Source organism: Seriola dumerili, unplaced genomic scaffold (assembly GCF_002260705.1).
Source record: "Seriola dumerili isolate Sdu_G_001 unplaced genomic scaffold, Sdu_1.0 BDQW01000230.1, whole genome shotgun sequence".
NCBI lineage: Eukaryota > Metazoa > Chordata > Actinopteri > Carangiformes > Carangidae > Seriola > Seriola dumerili.
Window position 1 is genome coordinate 556577 of NW_019174485.1, and position 20568 is coordinate 577144.

The 20568-nt window shown below is 41.7% G+C and overlaps 1 protein-coding gene across 5 annotated transcripts in view; it reads right to left on the bottom strand.

The window, feature by feature from the left end:
• Positions 1-1760: 1760 nt before the first annotated feature.
• myh11 (myosin heavy chain 11) overlaps positions 1761-20568 on the bottom strand; it is a 31444-nt gene continuing 12636 nt past the window's right edge. Inside the window, exons 5-43 of one of the 5 annotated variants that reach the window (XM_022755676.1) lie at positions 18444-18543; positions 18290-18316; positions 15819-15911; positions 15619-15682; positions 15249-15347; positions 14890-15033; positions 14675-14770; positions 14376-14494; positions 14075-14227; positions 13792-13965; positions 13455-13628; positions 13211-13325; positions 12383-12576; positions 11765-11886; positions 11562-11631; positions 11264-11424; positions 10915-11023; positions 10660-10791; positions 10196-10402; positions 9933-10070; positions 9720-9843; positions 9421-9592; positions 9065-9277; positions 8700-8844; positions 8364-8570; positions 8156-8260; positions 7848-8000; positions 7450-7698; positions 6943-7155; positions 6610-6822; positions 6355-6516; positions 5229-5357; positions 5055-5143; positions 4835-4958; positions 4514-4722; positions 4097-4205; positions 3772-3944; positions 3382-3414; positions 2795-2882 (exon numbers count right to left, since the gene is read on the bottom strand). In XM_022755676.1, coding sequence (XP_022611397.1) covers positions 3390-3414; positions 3772-3944; positions 4097-4205; positions 4514-4722; positions 4835-4958; positions 5055-5143; positions 5229-5357; positions 6355-6516; positions 6610-6822; positions 6943-7155; positions 7450-7698; positions 7848-8000; positions 8156-8260; positions 8364-8570; positions 8700-8844; positions 9065-9277; positions 9421-9592; positions 9720-9843; positions 9933-10070; positions 10196-10402; positions 10660-10791; positions 10915-11023; positions 11264-11424; positions 11562-11631; positions 11765-11886; positions 12383-12576; positions 13211-13325; positions 13455-13628; positions 13792-13965; positions 14075-14227; positions 14376-14494; positions 14675-14770; positions 14890-15033; positions 15249-15347; positions 15619-15682; positions 15819-15911; positions 18290-18316; positions 18444-18543 — 5305 coding nt within the window. In that variant the 3' untranslated portion in view covers positions 2795-2882; positions 3382-3389. Of the gene's footprint in view, positions 2883-3381; positions 3415-3767; positions 3945-4096; positions 4206-4513; positions 4723-4834; positions 4959-5054; positions 5144-5228; positions 5358-6354; positions 6517-6609; positions 6823-6942; positions 7156-7449; positions 7699-7847; positions 8001-8155; positions 8261-8363; positions 8571-8699; positions 8845-9064; positions 9278-9420; positions 9593-9719; positions 9844-9932; positions 10071-10195; positions 10403-10659; positions 10792-10914; positions 11024-11263; positions 11425-11561; positions 11632-11764; positions 11887-12382; positions 12577-13210; positions 13326-13454; positions 13629-13791; positions 13966-14074; positions 14228-14375; positions 14495-14674; positions 14771-14889; positions 15034-15248; positions 15348-15618; positions 15683-15818; positions 15912-18289; positions 18317-18443; positions 18544-20568 lie in introns of those variants that run through there. The other 4 variants (XM_022755674.1, XM_022755673.1, XM_022755675.1 and 1 more) reach the window with 4 other exon arrangements.

A 20568-nucleotide genomic window follows, 5' to 3' on the forward strand; every position in this document is an offset into this window, starting at 1 on the left:
CCTACTGTATCTTTGACGCTGTGGTGGGTTGCATCTGAGAAAACCGTCTGTGTCTGCTGATTTGCTTTCTGTGATGGATCAAGCACAACAGGGCTTTTGGAACATTTCTGCTCCCAGAAAACTCATTTAGGGTGGTTGTTGCACTTGCCCATAAATTCATTGAAGTAGGGACCGAAACTAGAGCCAGTTGTTACTGTTTTATTAATAACAGCCACTGGAAGTGACCCTGGTATAGGGACCAAAAACCTGGAGTGTCGTTCATAAAAATAAAATAAATAAATAAAGCAAATATTGCATTTCTGACCAAGTCCAAACCAAAGTTGTGATAAATGAAAAAAATTATGATTTTTTTTTTTTTTTTTTTTTTTTTTAAATCTGATGATGAAATGTTAAAATTTTGTTAGTAATTTCATTAACAAGTCAGTTTTTGTTCTTTATTCTTTTAACTATGGGCTTGAATAATGTAGTTCTTATCAAGTATGGCATCAATTAACTTGTAAGTCACAAAGACCGGTGTGGAGGGGCTGGATACAATGATGGTTAAAACAATGATGAAAGTTATTTTCTGCCTCAATCACCACTGTTACAAAGCAAATGTAGTTAAGAATGAATTAGTTGCTGTCACGAGCTGATGTTTTAGCCATCGCTGCCTTCCTCAATGTTATTACCTCTTCAGTTTGTAGGCCTAAGTTCAATTAAATGAAATCGGTGATGTATCCCTCATGCTACCAGGTTTCTAGAAATGAGGAAATGTCACGTTCCTTCAGGCTAGTTCGAGCAGGTTCACACAGTAGGTTGTTAAATTCAATCCATTGGCCCAGGTCATCTCTGTCTCCTCCTTCCTGCCATTGCACAGACTTGTTTTAACAGACTTGTTATTTTCTGGTATGTAAGGCTTCTAAATGTGAAGAGTAGGTTTAGGTTTTATGCCTCAAAAATAAGATTTGTCATGCTGCAGATTTACGATCTAGTGTTAGCAAGAACTTTTTTTTTTTTTACCAAGATTATTTTATTTGACTGTAGACTTCAGATTGGCACGTGTGCACTACTGAATGTATAGTAATAATTCTATAGGTGTGAGACCTGTCTGTCATAGAAGGTCATATGGTGGGCGAATGAGGAGAAAAGACAAAGCAATAATAGATTTTAACAGGTCAAAGATAAGCACAGTTCATATTATATTTGTGTAGGTATATAGAGCCTATATTGAATACCCTTCTCCTGCCTTTTAGTAAGAGATATTATGAATGGGAAATAGTGATTAACAGTTTTAACGTGACACCTGAGCTTTTCCCTGAAATGTTTCTGTTTGATCTGGAGTTCTCATTACTGCCATACAGCAGCCCATAAAGCAGATATTTCAGTACATATCTAAATACATTTACACAGCAGTCATCGCTCTGTACTGCACTGTAGCCTGTGTGTAGGAATTAACTTCATACATATGAGAAATGCAGTTCTTGCTCCTCTTTGCTGTTTAACCTTCCACAAACTAACATGAGCTAACTGTAATTGTAATCTATGACCACTGTGTACTGGGTGTTTGTTTGTATGCAACACCTCTGCGACTGCTTCTGTATTTGGACTTTAAACTGTATGTGCCTGAGGTACTCTACCCAACTTTTATCCTGTTGGTTTGCAGTTGTTTTTCTACTGAACTGAACAGATGAGAATCATGTTCTGTTGTGATGATTCAGTTTGATCTCTGAAGTTACTGACCAAGACAGAAACATTAAAAGAAAATAAATCAAAGCTTTTTTTCTTTTTAAATATCTTTATTTCTTGTGCAGGTGGTTCAACAATTAATAGATACAAATGGTGTCATGTAAACATCAGTTGATTACATATAACATTAGAGAAATGAGAATGAGTAAGTTTAGGGTGATCAGCGGCGTTTTTAACATACAGTTTAACAACAGTAAGTCTGGACAAAGGAAAAATATTGAAAATGAAGATGTGAGTGTTGCTGAGTGCCCAATACTGACATCTGGCTCATGATTTTATAGTCGGAACAACCCTAAACCTTGTTCACCCTCAAACGTTCTGTTCTTTCTTGACTAAACATTATCTAAACACATCTGGGCACAGGAAAGGTGCAAATAATATAAATCTGTGACTTTAGAAAATGTTTAAAAGCTAAATATTTGTTCATTGGGGATACAAGTGGCAGCACTGATTGGAAGCAGACTGGGTATAGAAGAATCTGTCTACATAGCCACTCTGATAAACCAGATCAGTGCTGCTCTGAAACAACACTAACAGCAGTCACAGGCAACAGGACGACAGTCGCTGATAATAGTTACACATCTGTAGATTTACATTATGTCTCTGTTTTAAGTTCTAAGGTCACTTATTGTGGAGACCCGAGGTTTCGCTGGCAACTTAGCGTGGTAATTAGAGGCACCTATTTTTGTGTACAAAACCTTGCATAAGAAAGTATCAGTCATTCAGTGCAGTACAAAACAGTGTAAATTAAAAAAATAAAAATAAAAGAACTGCAAATCACACATCAGCAGAGCCACCAAAACAACTCCCCTAGTTGATACCAAGTCCTCCTGGTTGGTTTGTGTCAAGAAAAGGTGCTCTAAAACAAGAAGATAGATCAGTACACTATTGAAAATGGGAGAAAATATATATTTTGAAGTGATATGGAAGAACTAGATAACATAACAGGCTTCTGAAGTTATTCTTTGTTTTAAGTGGCAGACCTTGCCCTGGAAGGTAATGTCGACATCTGTTTATTTGATGTCTTTTACTCCGCGGCTTTTGTTCCGTTGAAGTCACTTTGGATGTCGGGCTCCTCCTCTGAGGCATCCTCCACCACCCTGCGGCCTCCGCCCATACGCCGAGGTGCGCTGCCAAAGGAGGGCTCGTTTCCACGCCTAAATTGCCACAGAGACACACACACAAGGCAGAGACGCAAACAAACACAAACACAGCATGACGGTGAGAGGAGTGTGTGGCAGTTTCCGAGGTGGTTAAGTTTTTTTTTTTTTTTTAAAACCACTCGGGTGTTGCACACTACAGGGAGGATTGCCGAAGAATGTACAGGTTGTGCTTTGGTTATGGGTTAAGCACGCTGGTTATCTTTGTAACTCATTTAAATCCTGGCTCAGGAAAATGAGTTTGGTTTATGGCAATTAAACCAAGCACTGAGAAAAATATGGCCACCAGGAAATAGGTGTAATGGAAACCAAATGGGGCAACTTGACTTACTACTGAACATTTTTTTTCCAAGTGAATCACTGGTAGACGATGAGCCATATTTCCCTCAGTTAGGCTCAATGAAAGAAATGACAGCATTAAGAGTGTGCATGAATGAAAAGTTACGATAAGTTAATATAGAAATGGTGATGGGGTAACGTTCAGGCGCAGAGGTACCTGCTGTGTTACTCCTTGGGTTCAGGGTTGCCTCTGGAATAGAGATGGACATCATTGTTTTGCTTGTGCTCAGCAAGGCTAAATCCACTGAACTAAATGACAATCTTCAATGCTTTAAATGTTTGTTTACATCCCTCTGAAGAGGACTGTAGATAAGATTTGTGAAGACTAAGTGTCGATTATTTGTTTTGTGTGAAAAGTTGTACTTTTTGTCTGTAGTGTGTATTTCACATATACAGTATGTCCTCAGGATATGGACTATTTAACAGTTTGTTTTTCCTTTTGTGGTATCTTTGCAGTGTTGGAGCTTCACAGGAATAAAGTTGCTATGAAAAAAGACAGACAGGTAAATAGACATGGAAAGATAGATTCCTTGGCCCTTCGTCCTACCTGAGTTTGCTCTTGAGAGAGTTCACCTCGCGGCTCATGGCATCGTTCGTCTCGGTGGCTTCATCCAGCTCCCGCTGCAGCTTCCTGCGGGCGGCTGAGGCACGCTGAGACTCTTCCTCCGACTCCTCTAGCTGCCTCTTCAGCTGCTTCATGCGAGTACTTGACTTGTCCGCCTGATTAGTGAATGGGGATAATATACAGGATTACTATTCTCTGACAGGCCACTCTTCCAAACCACGCCCATGCACTGGACACATGTACTTGTCTGTGGACACAAGAAACGTGGAAAGACATGTTTGTGTGTGAGTGCTTGAAGAGATCGTACCTGGTCTTTGTACTGCTCTGCCTGTTTTCTTTCGTCTTCCACCTGCATCAGCAGGTCCCTGAGCTTCTTGTCCTTCTGGCGTATGCTCTTGGCAGCTACCTGCTTGTCTCTGAGAAAAGAGAAGAGTTCAAGGTGACTGAGGAAGTTAAACAGATGTCATTTAAAAAAATGAAAAGCAAAAGAATAGAGGAGCTTGAAAGCAGGGTTTTTCTTAAGTGAACCTTGAATATACAGTGGTACACAATAAGTATCACTGATGTAAACGATACAGACTTTACTGGAGCAGGTAAATGAATTCCTTGTTTTACTTTTAGATGGATGCAAGTGTGTAATGGCATGAAACCACCTAACAACAACAACAACAACAACAACTTTATTTATCAGACATGATACTTTGTGTGTTTCTTTGTCCCCAACCTGTTCTCCTGCTCCAGCTGCTCCTCCAGCTGTGCCACTTTAGCCTCCAAGGCGGAGATGGAGGACTTGAACTTGGATTTGACCTGGTTCTCCATCTCCTGGAGCTTGGCCTTCAGCTCCTTGTTCTGGCGCTCCATCTGCTGCCGAGCGCTCTCATTCTTCTGGGAGGTGCTGCGCTCTGTCTGCAGCTCGTTGTTCAACTGATCCACCTGTGTCGGGAATATATGCTGTTAACAGGAGAAACAGGAGTGGAGAGAGGGACGAGGTCTATGGACTCTATGAGCCTAGTGAAGACTCATATGGCTGCGACAGTCTGGTCACCTGCTGTGAGCTCTTCCTCAGCCTGTCGTTGAGGATCTCCATGTTGCTCTGCTCTTCCTCCAGCTCCTCCTCCAGCTGGGAGATCTTCGCTTCCAGACGACGCTTCTCATCTGCCAAGGCTGACCTGAACACAGGGGCCACAGTGAAATCAAATATAATCATATTTTCTTTTCTACTTTTAATTCACAGACAAAGGCAACAGCGTGAACTCTCCACCCACTTTCCAGAGGAGTTGCTCGCCAGCTCATCAGACAGCTCGTCTCTCTCGGCCTCTGCCTGCTTCCTCCCCCTCTCAGCTGCAGCCAGTTCCTAGAAACAGATTAGTGATGAATTCATTATTTCAAGCCTCTGTTCTCAGACAATTGTCTGCCTTGTTAGGAATCTAAAGTGTTACCTCCTGCAGCTGCATGAGCTCAGCCTCCAGACTCTTGGCCTTCTTCTCACTCTCCTTTGCGGTAGTCAGCACCTCGTCCCTGGCGGCACGGGCATCTTCCAACTCCCTCTGGTAGTCCTTCATCTGAGCCTGGAGGGAGGAAGAGAAACACAAATAGAGACAGAGAAACAAGGAGAGTTGAGACAATCAGCATCAGACTAATTTATTTACCAGGTACATTTACAGGACTGAGGCCAGAGCTTTTGAGTCATGTGCTGTGTTAAAGCGAGTTTTCAGCACATTCCATGTCTGTTCTTACATAGTAACCCAGTATTTCTGACCAGAGCACTTCAACATGAGGTAACGTCGCATAGAAAAATCTAATATATAACATATATGTATGTTCCTATACCAAGAGTGATGGTGCCATATATGTCACCTATAAGGGGATATACTGTATAATTATTATGTATATACATTCTCTGGATATGTGGAGATTTAACTTTATAATATATATGAAATACCCATAGTAAAATTTGTACATAGATTAAAAATATCTATGATGAATTTTTATATGGTATAATATGCTGCAAGCAAGTTTATTAAAACAACCTACATATAAAACTTTTATAGGCTTTTATATGTTTTTCTTACTGTCTATCTTCCCATTCTGGGAAAGTGGTCTCCGACTTTTGGAACCCACTATTTATAATATCAATATATACTGACAGTCTTTGGGATGGATATATATTTATGTAACATATATCTACAATTTAAGCATACATACATAAACATACATTTTATATGGGCGAGACATGTCAATATATGAAATTGTTCCAATTTCTAATAGGTTTCATATATAATTTTTAAATATGTTTTTATTTTATATGTACATTTATTTCATATATGGAAATTCAATATATGTACAGTACATATATAACATTTGGATATGGGTTGGAAGCTGGTACTCTCATCGTTTGAAGTAAAGGCCTCCAACAATGTGAAAGCTTAGAAATAGAAGGAAATGATGGAGGAAAATGTGCATCCAAAAAATGACAATGAAAACTAGAACAAGACTGTACAGTATTTAGATAAACTCTTCTGTGCTAAATGTGCTGCTGCATTTCTTCCAGCCCTTCACTCTTACCTGAAGCTTGCGGAGCTGCTTGATGGCCTCATCTCGTCCCTTATTGGATGTTTCGATCTGTCCCTCCAGATCTTTCATGTCTGTCTCCAGCTTCTTCTTGGCTGCTGCTGCCAGGGCCCTCTGTTTACGTTCATCCTCCAGCTCTGTCTCCAGCTCACGAACCTGCGATCAGTGCACACCGTCACTTAGACTTCTGATGTAGCTGGTGCAACGTTCAACGACCATATTCTTCTTATAGTTTTTATGGCTCTTTACCTGCTTGACCAGTTGCCTCTTCTTCTCCTCGCCCATCTCATCCCGTCCCACGAGGTCTCTCTCGAATTGGGCCTTCAGGGCCTGCATGTTGACCTCCAGACGCAGCTTGGCATCCTCAGCCGCCTGCAGCTCGTCCTCCAGCTCCTCCAGCTGAGTCTTCATCTCCTCCACCTGGGCCTCCAGGCCTCGCTTGGACTTCTCCAGCTCGTGGACCTGCCATCAATATATTTTCAAATTAACCAGAATACTATATTTATCATAAACAAATCCTATTGATGAATCCAGTGATATCAGTCTGAAGTGTAATTTGTCCAGGGATGTTCCAGCACTAACATTTTTTCCCACGTCATCCTTGGAGCTGATCAGGTCCTCCATCTCCATCTTCAGGGCCTTGTTGGCTCTCTCCAGCTCCTCTCTGCCGTCCTGGGCCTCTTCCAGAGCTCTCGCCAAAGACAGAGCTTTGGTCTCCTTCTCTCTGGCCTCAGCTTCAGCACGGTCTCTCTCATCTGCATATTTACTGGAGATACTCTTCTCCTCAGCCAGCATCTGCAGGACAAATAACCACTGATAAATGGATGTGTGTAGCTTCAATCCAACATGTTTTTGAAAAGTCATGAGCTAAAGTTCAATTAACATCTGCGAAATCTGAGAAAAATGACTACACCTACCTTTCAGTTAAATATTAGTTTTCTCATTATGCTTCAAATCACTATAATATTTCTTTTATGTGGCAGTAATCAGATATACTTCTGTCAACTTTTTTGTGTTAATACAAATTTGTATTAATCAAAATCCTCTGGCAGTATCTCTTTGTGTTAACATTTTCCGGATTTATCTGACCTGGTCAAATTTCTTCTGCTTCTTCTCCAGGTTGGACACGTTCTGTCTCTGGTTGTCCAGGTCCATCAGCGTGTCCTCCAGCTCCTGCTGCAGACGGTTTTTGGTCTTCTCTAACTTGTCGTATGCAGAGGCCTTCTCCTCAAACTGGGTGTTGGCTGCCTCCAAATCTCTCTGCAGACGTTTCTTGCCTTCTTCAAGCAGCTCAATGTTTCCTGTCATCTCCTCTAGCTTCTTCTTTGCATCAGAAAGCTGCAGGCAGACCGAGACTGTGTCAGTCACTGACGATAAAAGTGGAATTTTGCTTTTGTTTTCAGGTTACTTTGTCAAGAGTAACATCTGAAAACCTCCAACTTGCCTAAATAATCTGATAATTAGCGACTCCTAGTTTGACCTCTGACCTGGATGTTGAGGGTGGACACGTGTCTCTCCACGTTCCTCTTGGCCTCCATCTCTTCTTCAAGCTGCTCCTGCAGACTGTTCTTGTCGTCCTCTGCTTGCCGCAGCTTTGTGGAGAACTGCAGCTTCTGACGCGTCTCTTCAGCCAGCAGCTCCTGTAGCAACACATCAGGTCAAAGGTCAAAGTTTTCAGTTCAACTTGTTGCCAGGCAGCATTATTTTGTGTATTTAACTATCAGAGGAAATATAACATACAAATTGTATAAGGAATATAGTACAGCTCAGAAAGTTCTGCTGCATGTCAGGTTACCTGTGTGTCTTGGAGTTGGGAGGATAAGCTGCTGACGTCTTTGCTCAGTTTGATGTTCTTGCTTTCTGCTTCATTCAGCAGGTTTGTCACGCTCTCCAGTTCAACCTGTATGAAAATAAAAATAGATGAGGTTTCTTGGAGTTTTATATTGAGCGTATTTGTGTGGTATTTTTTGCTCTGTACAGTGCTGATGTGACTGATGATTTACAGTGATCTTGGAGCAGCGCTCTCCCAGCTCAGCCTTCTGCTTCTCGCTGTCGGCGAAGCGTGACTGCAGATCTGCCACCTGACCTTCCAACTTCTTCCTCTTGTGCTCCCCATCTTGTTTGGCCTGGGTCAGTGAGCGCACCTCAACGGTTAATTCTGACGTATCCTTCTCTAGAGCCTGTTTCGCCTTCTCCAGGTTTAACTTCACCTGAGCAGAAAAGAGAAAGTAGAACATCAGTATCATTTAGATTAGACAAAAAAGGGAAGTTTGAACTGAATAAACAAGCTAATTGGCACCTAAGTATGTATAACACTGTATGAAATAATGCAGGCCTACTCGTTTGGACTGCTCCAGCTGCTCTGTGAGTTCCTCCACAGCCTGGGTGTGTTTCTGTCTCATCTCCTGGACCTGGGCCTCATGGGTCCGGTTCTCATCCTCGATGGCTCTCTTCAGCAGGTTCACCTCCTGCTCACGTTTGGCTCTGCAGAGCAGGTGGATGGATTATGCAGATATTTACTAAACAATTATGACCTCTGACACCTCTATCTAAAATTTTAAATAACAAGGGAATATTACAAATAGTTCCTAGAAACAGTGTTGGCGATTTAAAAATGATTGTATCTTACACTGGATAACAAAGAAAATAAGTTTATTATTATTAAGTTTTGCATTTTATTATATTTTAGTATTTTATGACTGACCTTAGTTCTTGCTGAGTGGCAGTTGTGTCTAAAGTGTCCTCTAGCTCAGACTTGAGGGCCTCCAGCTCCTCCCCGAGGTCCCGTTTGATCTTCTCTGCCTTGTTCCTGGCCGCCCGCTCAGAGTCCAGGTCCTCCTGCAGGTCGGAGATGTGTCCCTCCAGCTCTCTGATCTTCTTCAGAGCATTGTTCTTCTGGCCTGTCTCATCTTCTAACCTGAGAAGAAAATATTAAGGGCAGAGGAAGATACTAGTGAGCATAACACAAGTTATAGAAATAGCATCGAACAGGTTCAAAGTTGATGTGGTATACAGGATATGGTGGTAAACGGATACTAATGTAACTTGTCAGGACTTTACCTGGCCAAGGCGTTCTGTAGCTCCTCTTCCTTCTTGGCAAGCTGAGCTTTGAGGTCAGCAATCTGAGCCTGCAGGTCGGCTATCTGCTCTTGTAGGTCATTCGACTCTGCCTCCAACTTCCGCTTAGCCTTGTCCAGCTCCTGGCGACTCTTTTCTTCTTTCTTCAAGCGGACTATTAGTACAGAAGAGGGGTAACAGTTAGCATAAATCTATGTTTCTTGGTATAGTACAGCTTTAACTGTGACATCAGTAATGGTTTGAGGGCATTTAATACATGAGAATACATAAAAGATGATTACCCTCTAATTCAGAGATCATGGACTCGTGTTTGTTTTTGAGCTTGGTGAGGTTCTTTGACTTCTCTTCCTCCTCAGCCAGATTGGCACTGAAGTCTGCAATTCTCTCCTCCATCAGCTTCCGCTCCTACAAAACACCACAAAGAAGGTCATCTATTTGCCAAATTTGCATTTTTTGACCTATAGTGAGGCCTGTCTGATATATGCTGTGCTTACCTTCAGCAGCTTGTTGTTCTGGTCCTCCATTACCAGGATGTCATCCTCCAGCTTTTTGATCTTTCCCTCGCAGGTGACCTTCTCTAGCTGCAGCTTTTGACGGGCGTCCTCCTCCTCTTCCAAATGTTCCTCCAATTCCTACACAATTCCAATATCATCACATTGTCAGAATATGCGTTGCTAAATGTGGAGATAAGCAAAGTGACATTTTACAGCAACAATAGCAGCAAAACAACAGCAAAGCAAGAAACAGATGTGTAGACCTGCATCTGCTGTTGCATCTTCTTCTTATCCAATAGCAGCGCCTGAGCACGTTCTTCCTCTTCGTCCAGCCTTGCCTCCATCTCATGAAGGATCTCCTCCAGCTCCTGCTTCTTAGCCGCCAGACGAACTCTCATCTCCTCAGCCTCGGCGTACAGCTCTGTCTCTGCCTGAAGCTGCTCCTGCAGTGCGTTCCTCTCCTCCAAAACCTGGAGCACACAGAGAGAAAAAGATTTGGCTCAGCTTCATTATCAGTAGATTCCAGGTGGACAACTCACAATATCTTATTCAACACTCTTGTATTAAATATTATTATTATTATTATTATTATTATTATTATTATTATTATATAAATAATCACTGAAAAGGAGCATCAATTTGATACTTTGAGGCAGTTTTAGATGGTTGTGACATCCACTGAAAGCAAAAATGTGTCTGTGTCATTCCTGCAGATTTCATCCTTTACCGATGTGTGTTTCAAGCTGATCTCCTTCAGCTCAGATTCAACCTTTGAAGCAACTTCTTTGGCCTTCTGCAGCTCTTCCTCCTTCAGACTCATCTCCTCCTCCTGTCGGGTCACTTGCAGCAGAGGCTTGACCTGTAGTTCAGGAGAATGGGCAACATCATATTTTTAACATGGGGTCAAGGGTCATAAAAAGTGAGAAGAGAGCCTAAAGCACAGGGGAGTATTGTGATATTGTTACATGAATAAGCAGCTGACCTTTGTGAAGAGTCTCCACCACTGCCAGTTCCTAAGTTTGAGGTAGGCAGCACAATTCCTCTGGATCACTTTCATGGCTGTGAGCTGCTGTTGCCTCTTGGCAAATGCCCTTTAAAAATACAGCAGTAAAAACAGCATATGATGAATAATATGCTAAGTTCAAATTTATAGTGATTGAAACTGCAAGAACAAAAAAAAATGAAACCCTCTCTCCACAATTAAATAAAAAAAGGCCCAAATACTGTCTTAAAGATGAGATATACTGAACCTGTGAGCAGCATAACGCATAACAGACATTGACATTTATTTAGATGGTGAAGTGTGTGTGAGGAGGCTTGTATATTCATACTTTCTTGCCAGGAAGCCTCTAGCCTGGGCCTGGAAAGCGATGATGATCACAGTGATCTTCAGATCTCTCTCCTCCTCCAACTGGGCCAACACTCCTGTTCGGAAAAAGATCTTACTCTGTCCAATCCTGTACAGGTTGGGGTCCAAGTCCAGATGTTTGATCTACGCAGACAGGAGATCAGTGAGGAAGATGAGATGTTAATGGCTCACAAAGAATAAGGCTATATACATTGGGATGAAATATCTGTGTGACTGCACTGAATGTGTTTTTCTTGGTTGGGATTTTGAAGTAAGTTTACCATGAGGCAGCAGGCTTGTTTACCATCCATGAAACCTTTGGGAATAGCGCTAGCAGCCAAGATCTCATAACTGTAAGGAGACAAGAAATATGTCAAGCTTAATATGGTCAGAAAGCTTTGCAGCAATATTATTAACTGGATTTGAAAACATGATGCACTCAGTAGCACTGTAGGAGGTTAGTGAGCCCTCAGATCCCGCTCACCGCTGGCGGAACTCCTGGAAGACGATTCGGTTGGGAAATCCTTGTCGGCAGATCCTGATCCCCTCCAACACACCATTACACCTCAGCTGCTCCAGGACCAGATTAGCATCCAGCTTCCCTGCCTGAGGAGAACAGGATTTCAGTTTTAATGCACTAGGTTTTATGAAGGAAATACACATAACTCCCTCGATACTGCCTGGCTGCTGGTAAATACATGTGTTGTTGTGTTGTTTTTGTGTCTTTGGAAATACATAAATGTAACGGAAAAGCAAATACTGTTTGATTGTACGATGACGCAATGTATTAAAGTGCTGGATCTGTTGTAAATACCTATTTTTTTCCCCTACAACATACTTCCATTTTTTGAAATGCTTATCCTATTCAGGTTCACAGGATCTGGAGATGGTCACAGGGGGTCAGCCTTTCACAAGGGTTAACACATCTAGACAGATGACAGTGCTAATCACTACACTACTGTACTGTCCTACTCTGAAACAATTTGACAGTAGTCAAAGGTCAAATAAGTTATTTTTATCACCTACAATAATCACTGTGTCAGACAGACGTCATCTAGGAAGGAAATTGGCCATATGAAACACGTGTGACACTTTTCTTTACCCTCTTCTCGTGGTTGGGGATGATGCATCTGACGAAGTTGGGCTGGGTGTTGTGCAGTGTGGTCATGAGTTTGGCCAGAGACTCCTTGTAGAGCTGTCCCACCGTGCGGAACATTCCCTTCTTGGTCTTTGAGGCGCTCGGCATGGAGCTGTCCGTCATCTTGGCTATCGTGTCGAGACCAACCACTCTGTCAGCTGTAACATTCAACACGTTTATGTTAAACGGGAAAAAAAACAAATGTGTCCATTCAACTTAAAATGGTACAAAGTGTGCTGGATCGACTGTGTTTGATTCCTATTGTAATTTCATTTCCTGTGAGTAAAATATGAAATCTTGAGTGAGTCTTTCGAGTGTTTTGTTTGTAGAAAAATGAGAGAACCCAGATGTAAATCGGTGCAGTGTTTGTCACCTCAGTGTCCACAGGTAAAGTTTGTGTGAGGGTGGCAGCGGCATGCGTTTCTGTCTACCACTGTGTTATTTGTCGTTTCAGATCTAACAGATAGAGGCTTTAACTCCAAAATGAGATGGACACAATTTTAATTTACAAACAAGCTGTAATGATAACTGGCTTTAATTATGTACTTCACGATCAAATATTATTGCAGTGTCAGTTATCAAATATTCATCTTTATTATGTAGTATCACTGCACTGAGATCCTTGATCAAATTTCTTCATTAGTATATTAACAAATCGTCTATGCAAGCTGACAGCTATAAATATGAAATTATATTTATAACTGATTCTCATAGATAATTCCTTCAAATATAAAGGTAGCCCCTTGTTGGCGAGCTGTGTCTGACTGAGAGCAGGTGATTCAGACGTCTCACCATCTTTCCAGAGGTCTTGCACAAACTGGCTGGAGGAGTTGTTGAGCAAAGATGTGACGTTGTCATTTAGAGGGTCCATATTCTTTGTCAACCAGGCAGTGGCATTGTAGTCCACCTACAAACAACATCAATGTTATCTGACCTTGAAACATATATGCTTTTTTTGATATAATAGAAGATTTACATCCTCAATAAGGCAACACATCATGTTTATATCATACTACACACATCCATTCATACTCACCCTCCCAGCATAATGAAAAATAGAAAACTCTGTCTTGTCTTTGAGCTGTTTCGGTTTGGCGAATTTCACATGGTTCCCTTGTGTGTTCATGAGTTTCTCTACAAAGGAGATATCTGTGGCTTTGGGGAACCAGCACTCTTCATCCAGCAGGGCCAGGATACCAGGAGGGTTGTTCTACAGAGAAAATGCAGTGAGTGCAAGGTTTTACCAGCATTAAGACATTAAGACATTACAGCATACTAAATCACTAAAACATCTCTGAAAGGCCAGAGAACTCTTTTGGCTTAACCTATAGGTGAAGTAGATTTCGTGTATTTGCTGTCTAAAGGCCACTCACTGGTCTCTCGATGAGCTCGATGCAGGGCTGCAGGTCAAGGCCGAAGTCGATGAAGTTCCACTCGATGCCCTCCCTCTGGTACTCCTCCTGCTCCAGGATGAACATGGTGTGGTTGAAGAGCTGCTGCAGCTTCTCGTTGGTGTAGTTGATGCACAGCTGCTCAAAGGAGTTATCCTGTAACAACCAAAAGACAGAGCTAAAGACACTCATCCTGCATGAATATTTTGTGTATATTTTGGTGTTCACCTGCTTTCTGACTCTTCAGCGATCAACATGTCTATACCTCAAAGATCTCAAAGCCGGCAATGTCGAGGATTCCCAGGAAGGAGGCTCCTTGGCGTTTGGTTTTGTCCAAGGCTTTGTTAACTCGGGACAGGATCCAGCGGAACAGTCGCTCAAAGACAGCCTTAGCCAGAGCCTCTGTAGCGAAGTCGGCCTTACAGATACACACAAACAGAAAATATCTAATGAGACTGATGAAGAAGAATAATTTAAACTCAGATGACAGGTTTGGGAAGTGTTCATTATGAGGAGAATTGGTTTCCTTGTTCTTATAGTTTCACACAGTGCACCACTTGCAGTACCTGCTCTTTGGTCTGTGCCTTCTGCACCACCTCTCTGCCCACTTTGATTCGAGGGGTGAGAATGGCTCGGGTGAAGTCTGTCACATTGATGCCCTGCAGGTGACACACCTTCTGTGCCGCTGTAGACACAAGAAGAAATGTGTTGGTAAACTTTAACTGCATGTCTCTTTCCTCTGTCTACGTGCAGAGTCACGTCCATAGATAAAAAATAAAGTAAAGTGAATATTTTATTGAAAATTGTCAAATTAACACAAGTTGATAAACACAGATTTTCTAAGCAGGAAGTAAAGGTGTCTAACCGGTGTTGTCTGGCATGGTGGCCTGCTCTTGGTTCCTCTCTTTCTTGAACTCGATGTTTCCCAACTGCATCACTGTGGAGCACACCTTGAGGATATCTGGAAAAAACAAGTGTGACAGTTAAAGGGAGACAGTAGTCGCGTCTTACCCAATCCCACTCTAAGCCGCCTGTCTTGCTCTCGCCAAGCAGAGGTAAGATCAGAATTGTCACTGATACCGATTCTCTCCTCATCGGTTAAGCCCATGATCCTCATGGCCTCCATGGTCTCTTCATACATCTCATCGTCTTGCTGGCCAGGGATCTGAACGTGGCCCGCACTCAGGAAGCGGTAATTACTGAAGGGCTCCAGAAGAAGCTCCTCTGAGAAAAAACACATGAGGTCACATAGTTGGTGATTTAATGTGTCTTAATAGTTCTAGTCACTCACAGGAGCATGTTTTCTCAGCTTTAACTTAATTATCATGGTTTAACATCAGTTAAAGGATTACATGACCCATTTCTAAATCCCAGTGGATCAACTAAAAATACATGAGAGTCAAACTGAAACTAAGACTGAGCTGTAGATTGTAACTCACCACGCAGTTTCTCTTTGGCACCGGCAATCATGTAGTAGAAGATGTGAAAAGCTCTTTCTGTCTTTGCCTGTCTGATACAGCGAGACTTCTCCAGCAGATCTGAGAGCAGTCAGCTGTTAAAGAATACAAACATTTTCTATGCTGATGCTATATGAACTTCTGCTCAGCCCCATATAAAGATCTGAATGAAAGCATGACACATAATAAGATGATACCATGTTAAAAAGTAGGAGTGTGACTTGAGGGACAGATGAAGAAATCATTTTAGATCACATTTCATGTTCCAGATCAGAGACTTAAGACATCTCTTTTCTTAGGCTGAGAAATAATGTGAACAATATGTCAAAGATTAGAAAATAACTAAGGATACAGGTCTCAATGTTGGCTCCAACAATGTAGCCGGTCACATCAAAGTTGATGCGGATGAATTTTCCCTGTTAGAGTGATGAGGAAAGAAGATGTTACAGGATGGACTGGTGTGATTACCAATACATAAACAAGATATAAATGAAGAATCATATCACATTAGAAACCAAAACATCAAAATATCCACATGTACAGTTAACTCACAAATCGAGAGGAGTTGTCATTTTTGATGGTCTTGGCATTTCCGAAGGCCTCCAGGATGGGATTGGCCTGCAGGAGCTGCTTCTCCAGCTCCCCCTAGTGATGACAGTGAGAAACACTGGTGTTACACAGTGATTGGTTACTTGAGGTGGAGGGCAGTAGGGGGGGTTTGGTGGGGATGAGGTTGTTCAGGGTGGGTGTGGGTTACGATAGGCTCACTGATATGTAAAAAGAAAAGAAAACATAAAAGTACAAGATCAAGGATGCCGAAGTAAATCTACAATTATCTGTAAGAGCAAAATATAATTCCATGCTAATCTCCTTTGAGTTTCTACAGTATATTATGTAACACAGACCCATGACCTAAAGATTTCTCGACCCGTTTAGGGAGAAATTTTTAAAATGAGGAGACGATGTAGCTGTTGATGATGTAGAAACAGCAGGAGATACAAGACTGAGGTTATGTTGGGTCAGACGAGGCCTTACAATGATGTTAGCATTACAAAACCCCCATAGTCTTTGGATTCAGTGTATCGGTAAACTAAAATGATTCTGATTCACGAACAGACTTGCAGGAGATGCGATTTGCTTCCAGCGTGACTGCAGAGCCTTTGGACTGTGGGTGGAGCTGGGTGATGGTCAGTAAATGAGGCAGACACACCGTCACTTTGCATCGAGCTAATCCACCTGATCAAAGGGGTCCGTGTCAGCCGAGCGTCAAGGTCAGGTGCTGTAGACCTCTACCTTACCTACTCTCTCACTTAAAAACACTCCCTTCAGCTACCCTGTAAACGAGCTAAAGCCATGAAGAGAAGGAGAGCACGACTGGTGTTAATAATGCCACTGGAACTGGGAATGTGAGACGACTCATTTTCAAAATATCTGTTGACAGATGTTCTTTCTAATGATGATGAATTAAAACAAACAATTCTATTGGAGGGTTGTTCTCTGCCTTCTGGAAGACGAACAACCAAAGACATCCAAAGCTGAATGGTTGGAAATAACCATGGACATTTCTGAATCTCTAATTGTAAAGGCTAACAATTCATGAGGGGATTTCTATGAAGTTTGGCTTTGTTATTTAATTTACATGAAGAGGTAAAGGTGATAGGAGATAACTAATCTTAGCATTTTTACTGTGAAAATATGCTGCCCTGTTTGCTTTGTTGTTTTTATTTGTACCTTTATTGTCCTGTTTGTCTATTGGATTCATCAAGATAAAAGTCAAAGATTTTTTTTAAGTTTATGGAAAGAGAGGAAAGATACAGACCAGCTGCTGAGGTGCAGTTCAGAGTTGGCAAAGCAGAGAGGAGGGTCCTTTTCATTTAAGTCACTGGGAAAGAAAGGAGAGAGAAGGAAAAGAGAAATAGAGCAAAGCGAAATGGCAAGAAAGTGAAAGTAACAGCAGATGGGAAGGATTGTTTTCTTGGCGATTCTGTTTATGTAAAGATACTTATGAAGACAGAAGCAGCAGGAGTCAAAGTCGTGCCTGAGGAGGAGAGAAAGTGAGAGCAGAGCAAAGAGATCAACCCAATGCTATTTCTGTTCAGGCAAGGTCCATGGGAGCCTTGAAGTCCAACAGAGGACAGAGTACAGTACAACATTTCCTCTGGGGCAAAACCCCTGTGGGTGAGCGGGGTGAGCAGGGTCAATGGCAAAGGGAAGTATCACTTTGACCTATAACTGAATCTCTCTGTTACCTACATCAATGCCATCAAAACCAAAACCATGAGCATCTAGTCAGGAGTCATCGAGTCCTCATCTTACTCAGGCGTGATCCAGCCTGAAGCGCAAGAAGAGTTCTTAATCAAACCTTACAGAGGGTGTCAGAGCTTGTTTTAGCCCAGACAGGATGTTTTTTAGAAACACCACACGGTGCAAACCAATAAATGCTACAGGACAACACAGTCAATGCCCCGTGTCAGGGTAACTGACAGGTAGGTGTATGAGGAAGGGGGGAGAAGGGGGGGGTCGGTGTTTGATAGACAAGACCAGGAGATGGGCATGCTCACACTGTGCTCGTTGATCTGTGAGAGACCCTTTCACTGCCGGGGAGGATTCAATCTAATCTCCACTGGCAGTGAAAGGGTGTTCTTGAGAAGATAGATGACACAAAACTCAACATGATAAACCTGTTCAGGAGTATGCAACATTAGACGTCCTTCACTGAACATTTTGTAGGTTTGAAAAGTGATTCGGAGTCAGTACTATGACGACGATGATCATGCAGTCTAAATCAGTTCTGGTTGGGTAAAGGTACAGAAACGACAAATGTTAGGGGAAACGCCTTCTAACTCAAGAGCAGTAAGGTTCGGGATCTTGACCCTTGCTGTAAGAAAAATAATTACATGAAGAAAAAAAAGGGTTTTCGGGTAACTCAGTGACACCATCTTCATGCACTTTTCTAACGTAATGAAGGAACACACGCAAACACTACACACAAAAACACACTTTAGGCATTCCCCTTTACTCACGTAGGCCAACTGTGCTCCTGATTGTTGCTATTTGGAGGAAATGTTGATATACAGGATTAAACCGGGCAGTTTCCTACATATGTTGAAGTGTGAGGGAACTGGTTGGCACATCCTAACTTTTAATACAACATTCTCACTTAACATGTATACTTACAGCACTGCTGTCCTTCTTGCCTTTGTGTGAGGAGGCCACAACAGCCAGATACTGGATGACCTTCTTGGTGTTCTCCGTCTTCCCAGCACCAGACTCCCCACTAGAGATGGAAAAATGAGAGGGGGATTAAAAGATGCAAGGGGGAGATAGTGAAAGGGAATGAGGCAGAGAACGAGAAGATAATCAGCACCGACAGGTTCTCTGTTCACAGTTCAATAACCCAGTTTAATTGAATGGAAATCATGTGCAGCAGAGATAACCGCACCAACACCTGACACAAAGAATAATGTTATTGTTCAGTCTGTCTATTACACATTGATCCTTTCACCATCACTTACATTATCTATACATATTTAGGGGAAATTTTTATTTTAAATGCTTTCTTGCCAGGAGTTAGATGAGATTGATAACACTCATTTGTGCACGCTAAATGCGAAGCTTCAACCAGATACCGCTTAGCTTAGCTTGGCATAAAATCTGGCAGTTTTTATTTCTCTTTCAAACATTTTTATTTGCATTTCTACCTTTATTTTTATAGTAGACTGTATGAAGAAAGACAGGAAATGTGGGGAGAGAGGGATGTATGACATACAACAAAGGTGGTTAGCCATTAGGCTAAAGCCAGGCTAAGAGTTTCCCCGTTTCCAGTGTTTATGCTAAGCTAAGTTAACAGGCTGCTGACAGCTTAATATTTACAGTAGAGACATGAGTGTAATATCAATCTTCTTATCTAAATCTCTATAGAAAGCGAAAAACATATCAATAAAATTGATTTATTCCTTTAAATAAATGACCAGCAGCACAGAACCATTCGCCTGACACTTCATGGCAACAAAATCATAGTGTAAGTAGCTTCTTCTTAACTTCTTATGACATCTACAAAATTATTAGGAGTTATATGACAGATACTCTCAAACCAGTCAGACATCTAAAAGATGAGCTATCTCTTAAAAACAGTTTTTAACTCAAACATTTTCAAACAGAAGCCAGAACACATTCTTTCTTCCCTGAAAACGACCTCAGACACTTAGACAAAGTTGAACGATCCCAGAGCTATCAGACAGCAGTCTAACCCAGAGACACATCCTCAAGCATGGGTCCATAAAAGGCATGGGATGCTCTCAGTGTTAGGGCTTGGCAGCTCTGAGAGGAATCTAATTACCCTGTCCTGTTCATGTCTGGTAAGGACACACGACATCCAGGCTCCTACTGTAGGCAGCTGTTAGAGCAAAATTAATTCTGATGGGAGTTTTTCCTACAGATGTTCCAAACTGCCTCATCCTAAATGCCCTGCTTACCATCAGCACAGGTTTCACTTACGATCATAAGATTATTTGGAAGTATAGAATGGGTTAGAGCACCTATGCCATAGCCAGGTACCATACTGCTAATACTCACATTTTATTATGATTTTGTGAAACTTTCACCGAACTTCACTGATAAACAGATTAAGAAGTGTGTGCAACCTGTGATGGAATGTGGTCAGGGATTACATTATTTCAAAGGGTCACAAGTCAACAAGGCTGAGGACAAACACTCGTCCCCTCAACATCCTGCAAAGTTCTTTAGCATTTCAGGAAAAAACAGAAAATCCCGACAGTCTAGAGAGATGAACTTACAGGATTCCTCCGCCTCCATAAAGACATGTGACATATTCGAGCCCTCGGCAAGGTCAGAAAAGGCAGTGAATCTACACTCTTTAGCAACATCCTGCCACTTTATGTCCACTATGTTCATTTCATCATTTTTTTTCATTTTTTTTGCAAGTCTTTATTTAGAGTTGAGATAGTTGCGAACATTTTAAAAATAAAAAATAAATAGCCTTGCAGTTAAAGGGAGCAGTCTGCAACAAATGAACAGCATTTTTTAAAAACAATATCCATCCTATAAAATTACCAATAACTATTTTTCATTGTGAAAGAGGGATTTCTAGCAACAAAGATGTGCATTAACATGTTGTGAGACAATCCAGTAAGTTATCTAAGTTTTAAAAACAAAAAAATTAGTTAGAAGACCAGGAAAGCTTCTCCTTACACAGCCATGACACACACACAAGGAAACTCATTTTGACCATAACTTAGTAAATCAGTTAATTTGTATGCAAAGTGAAAAAGAATTTTTCCCA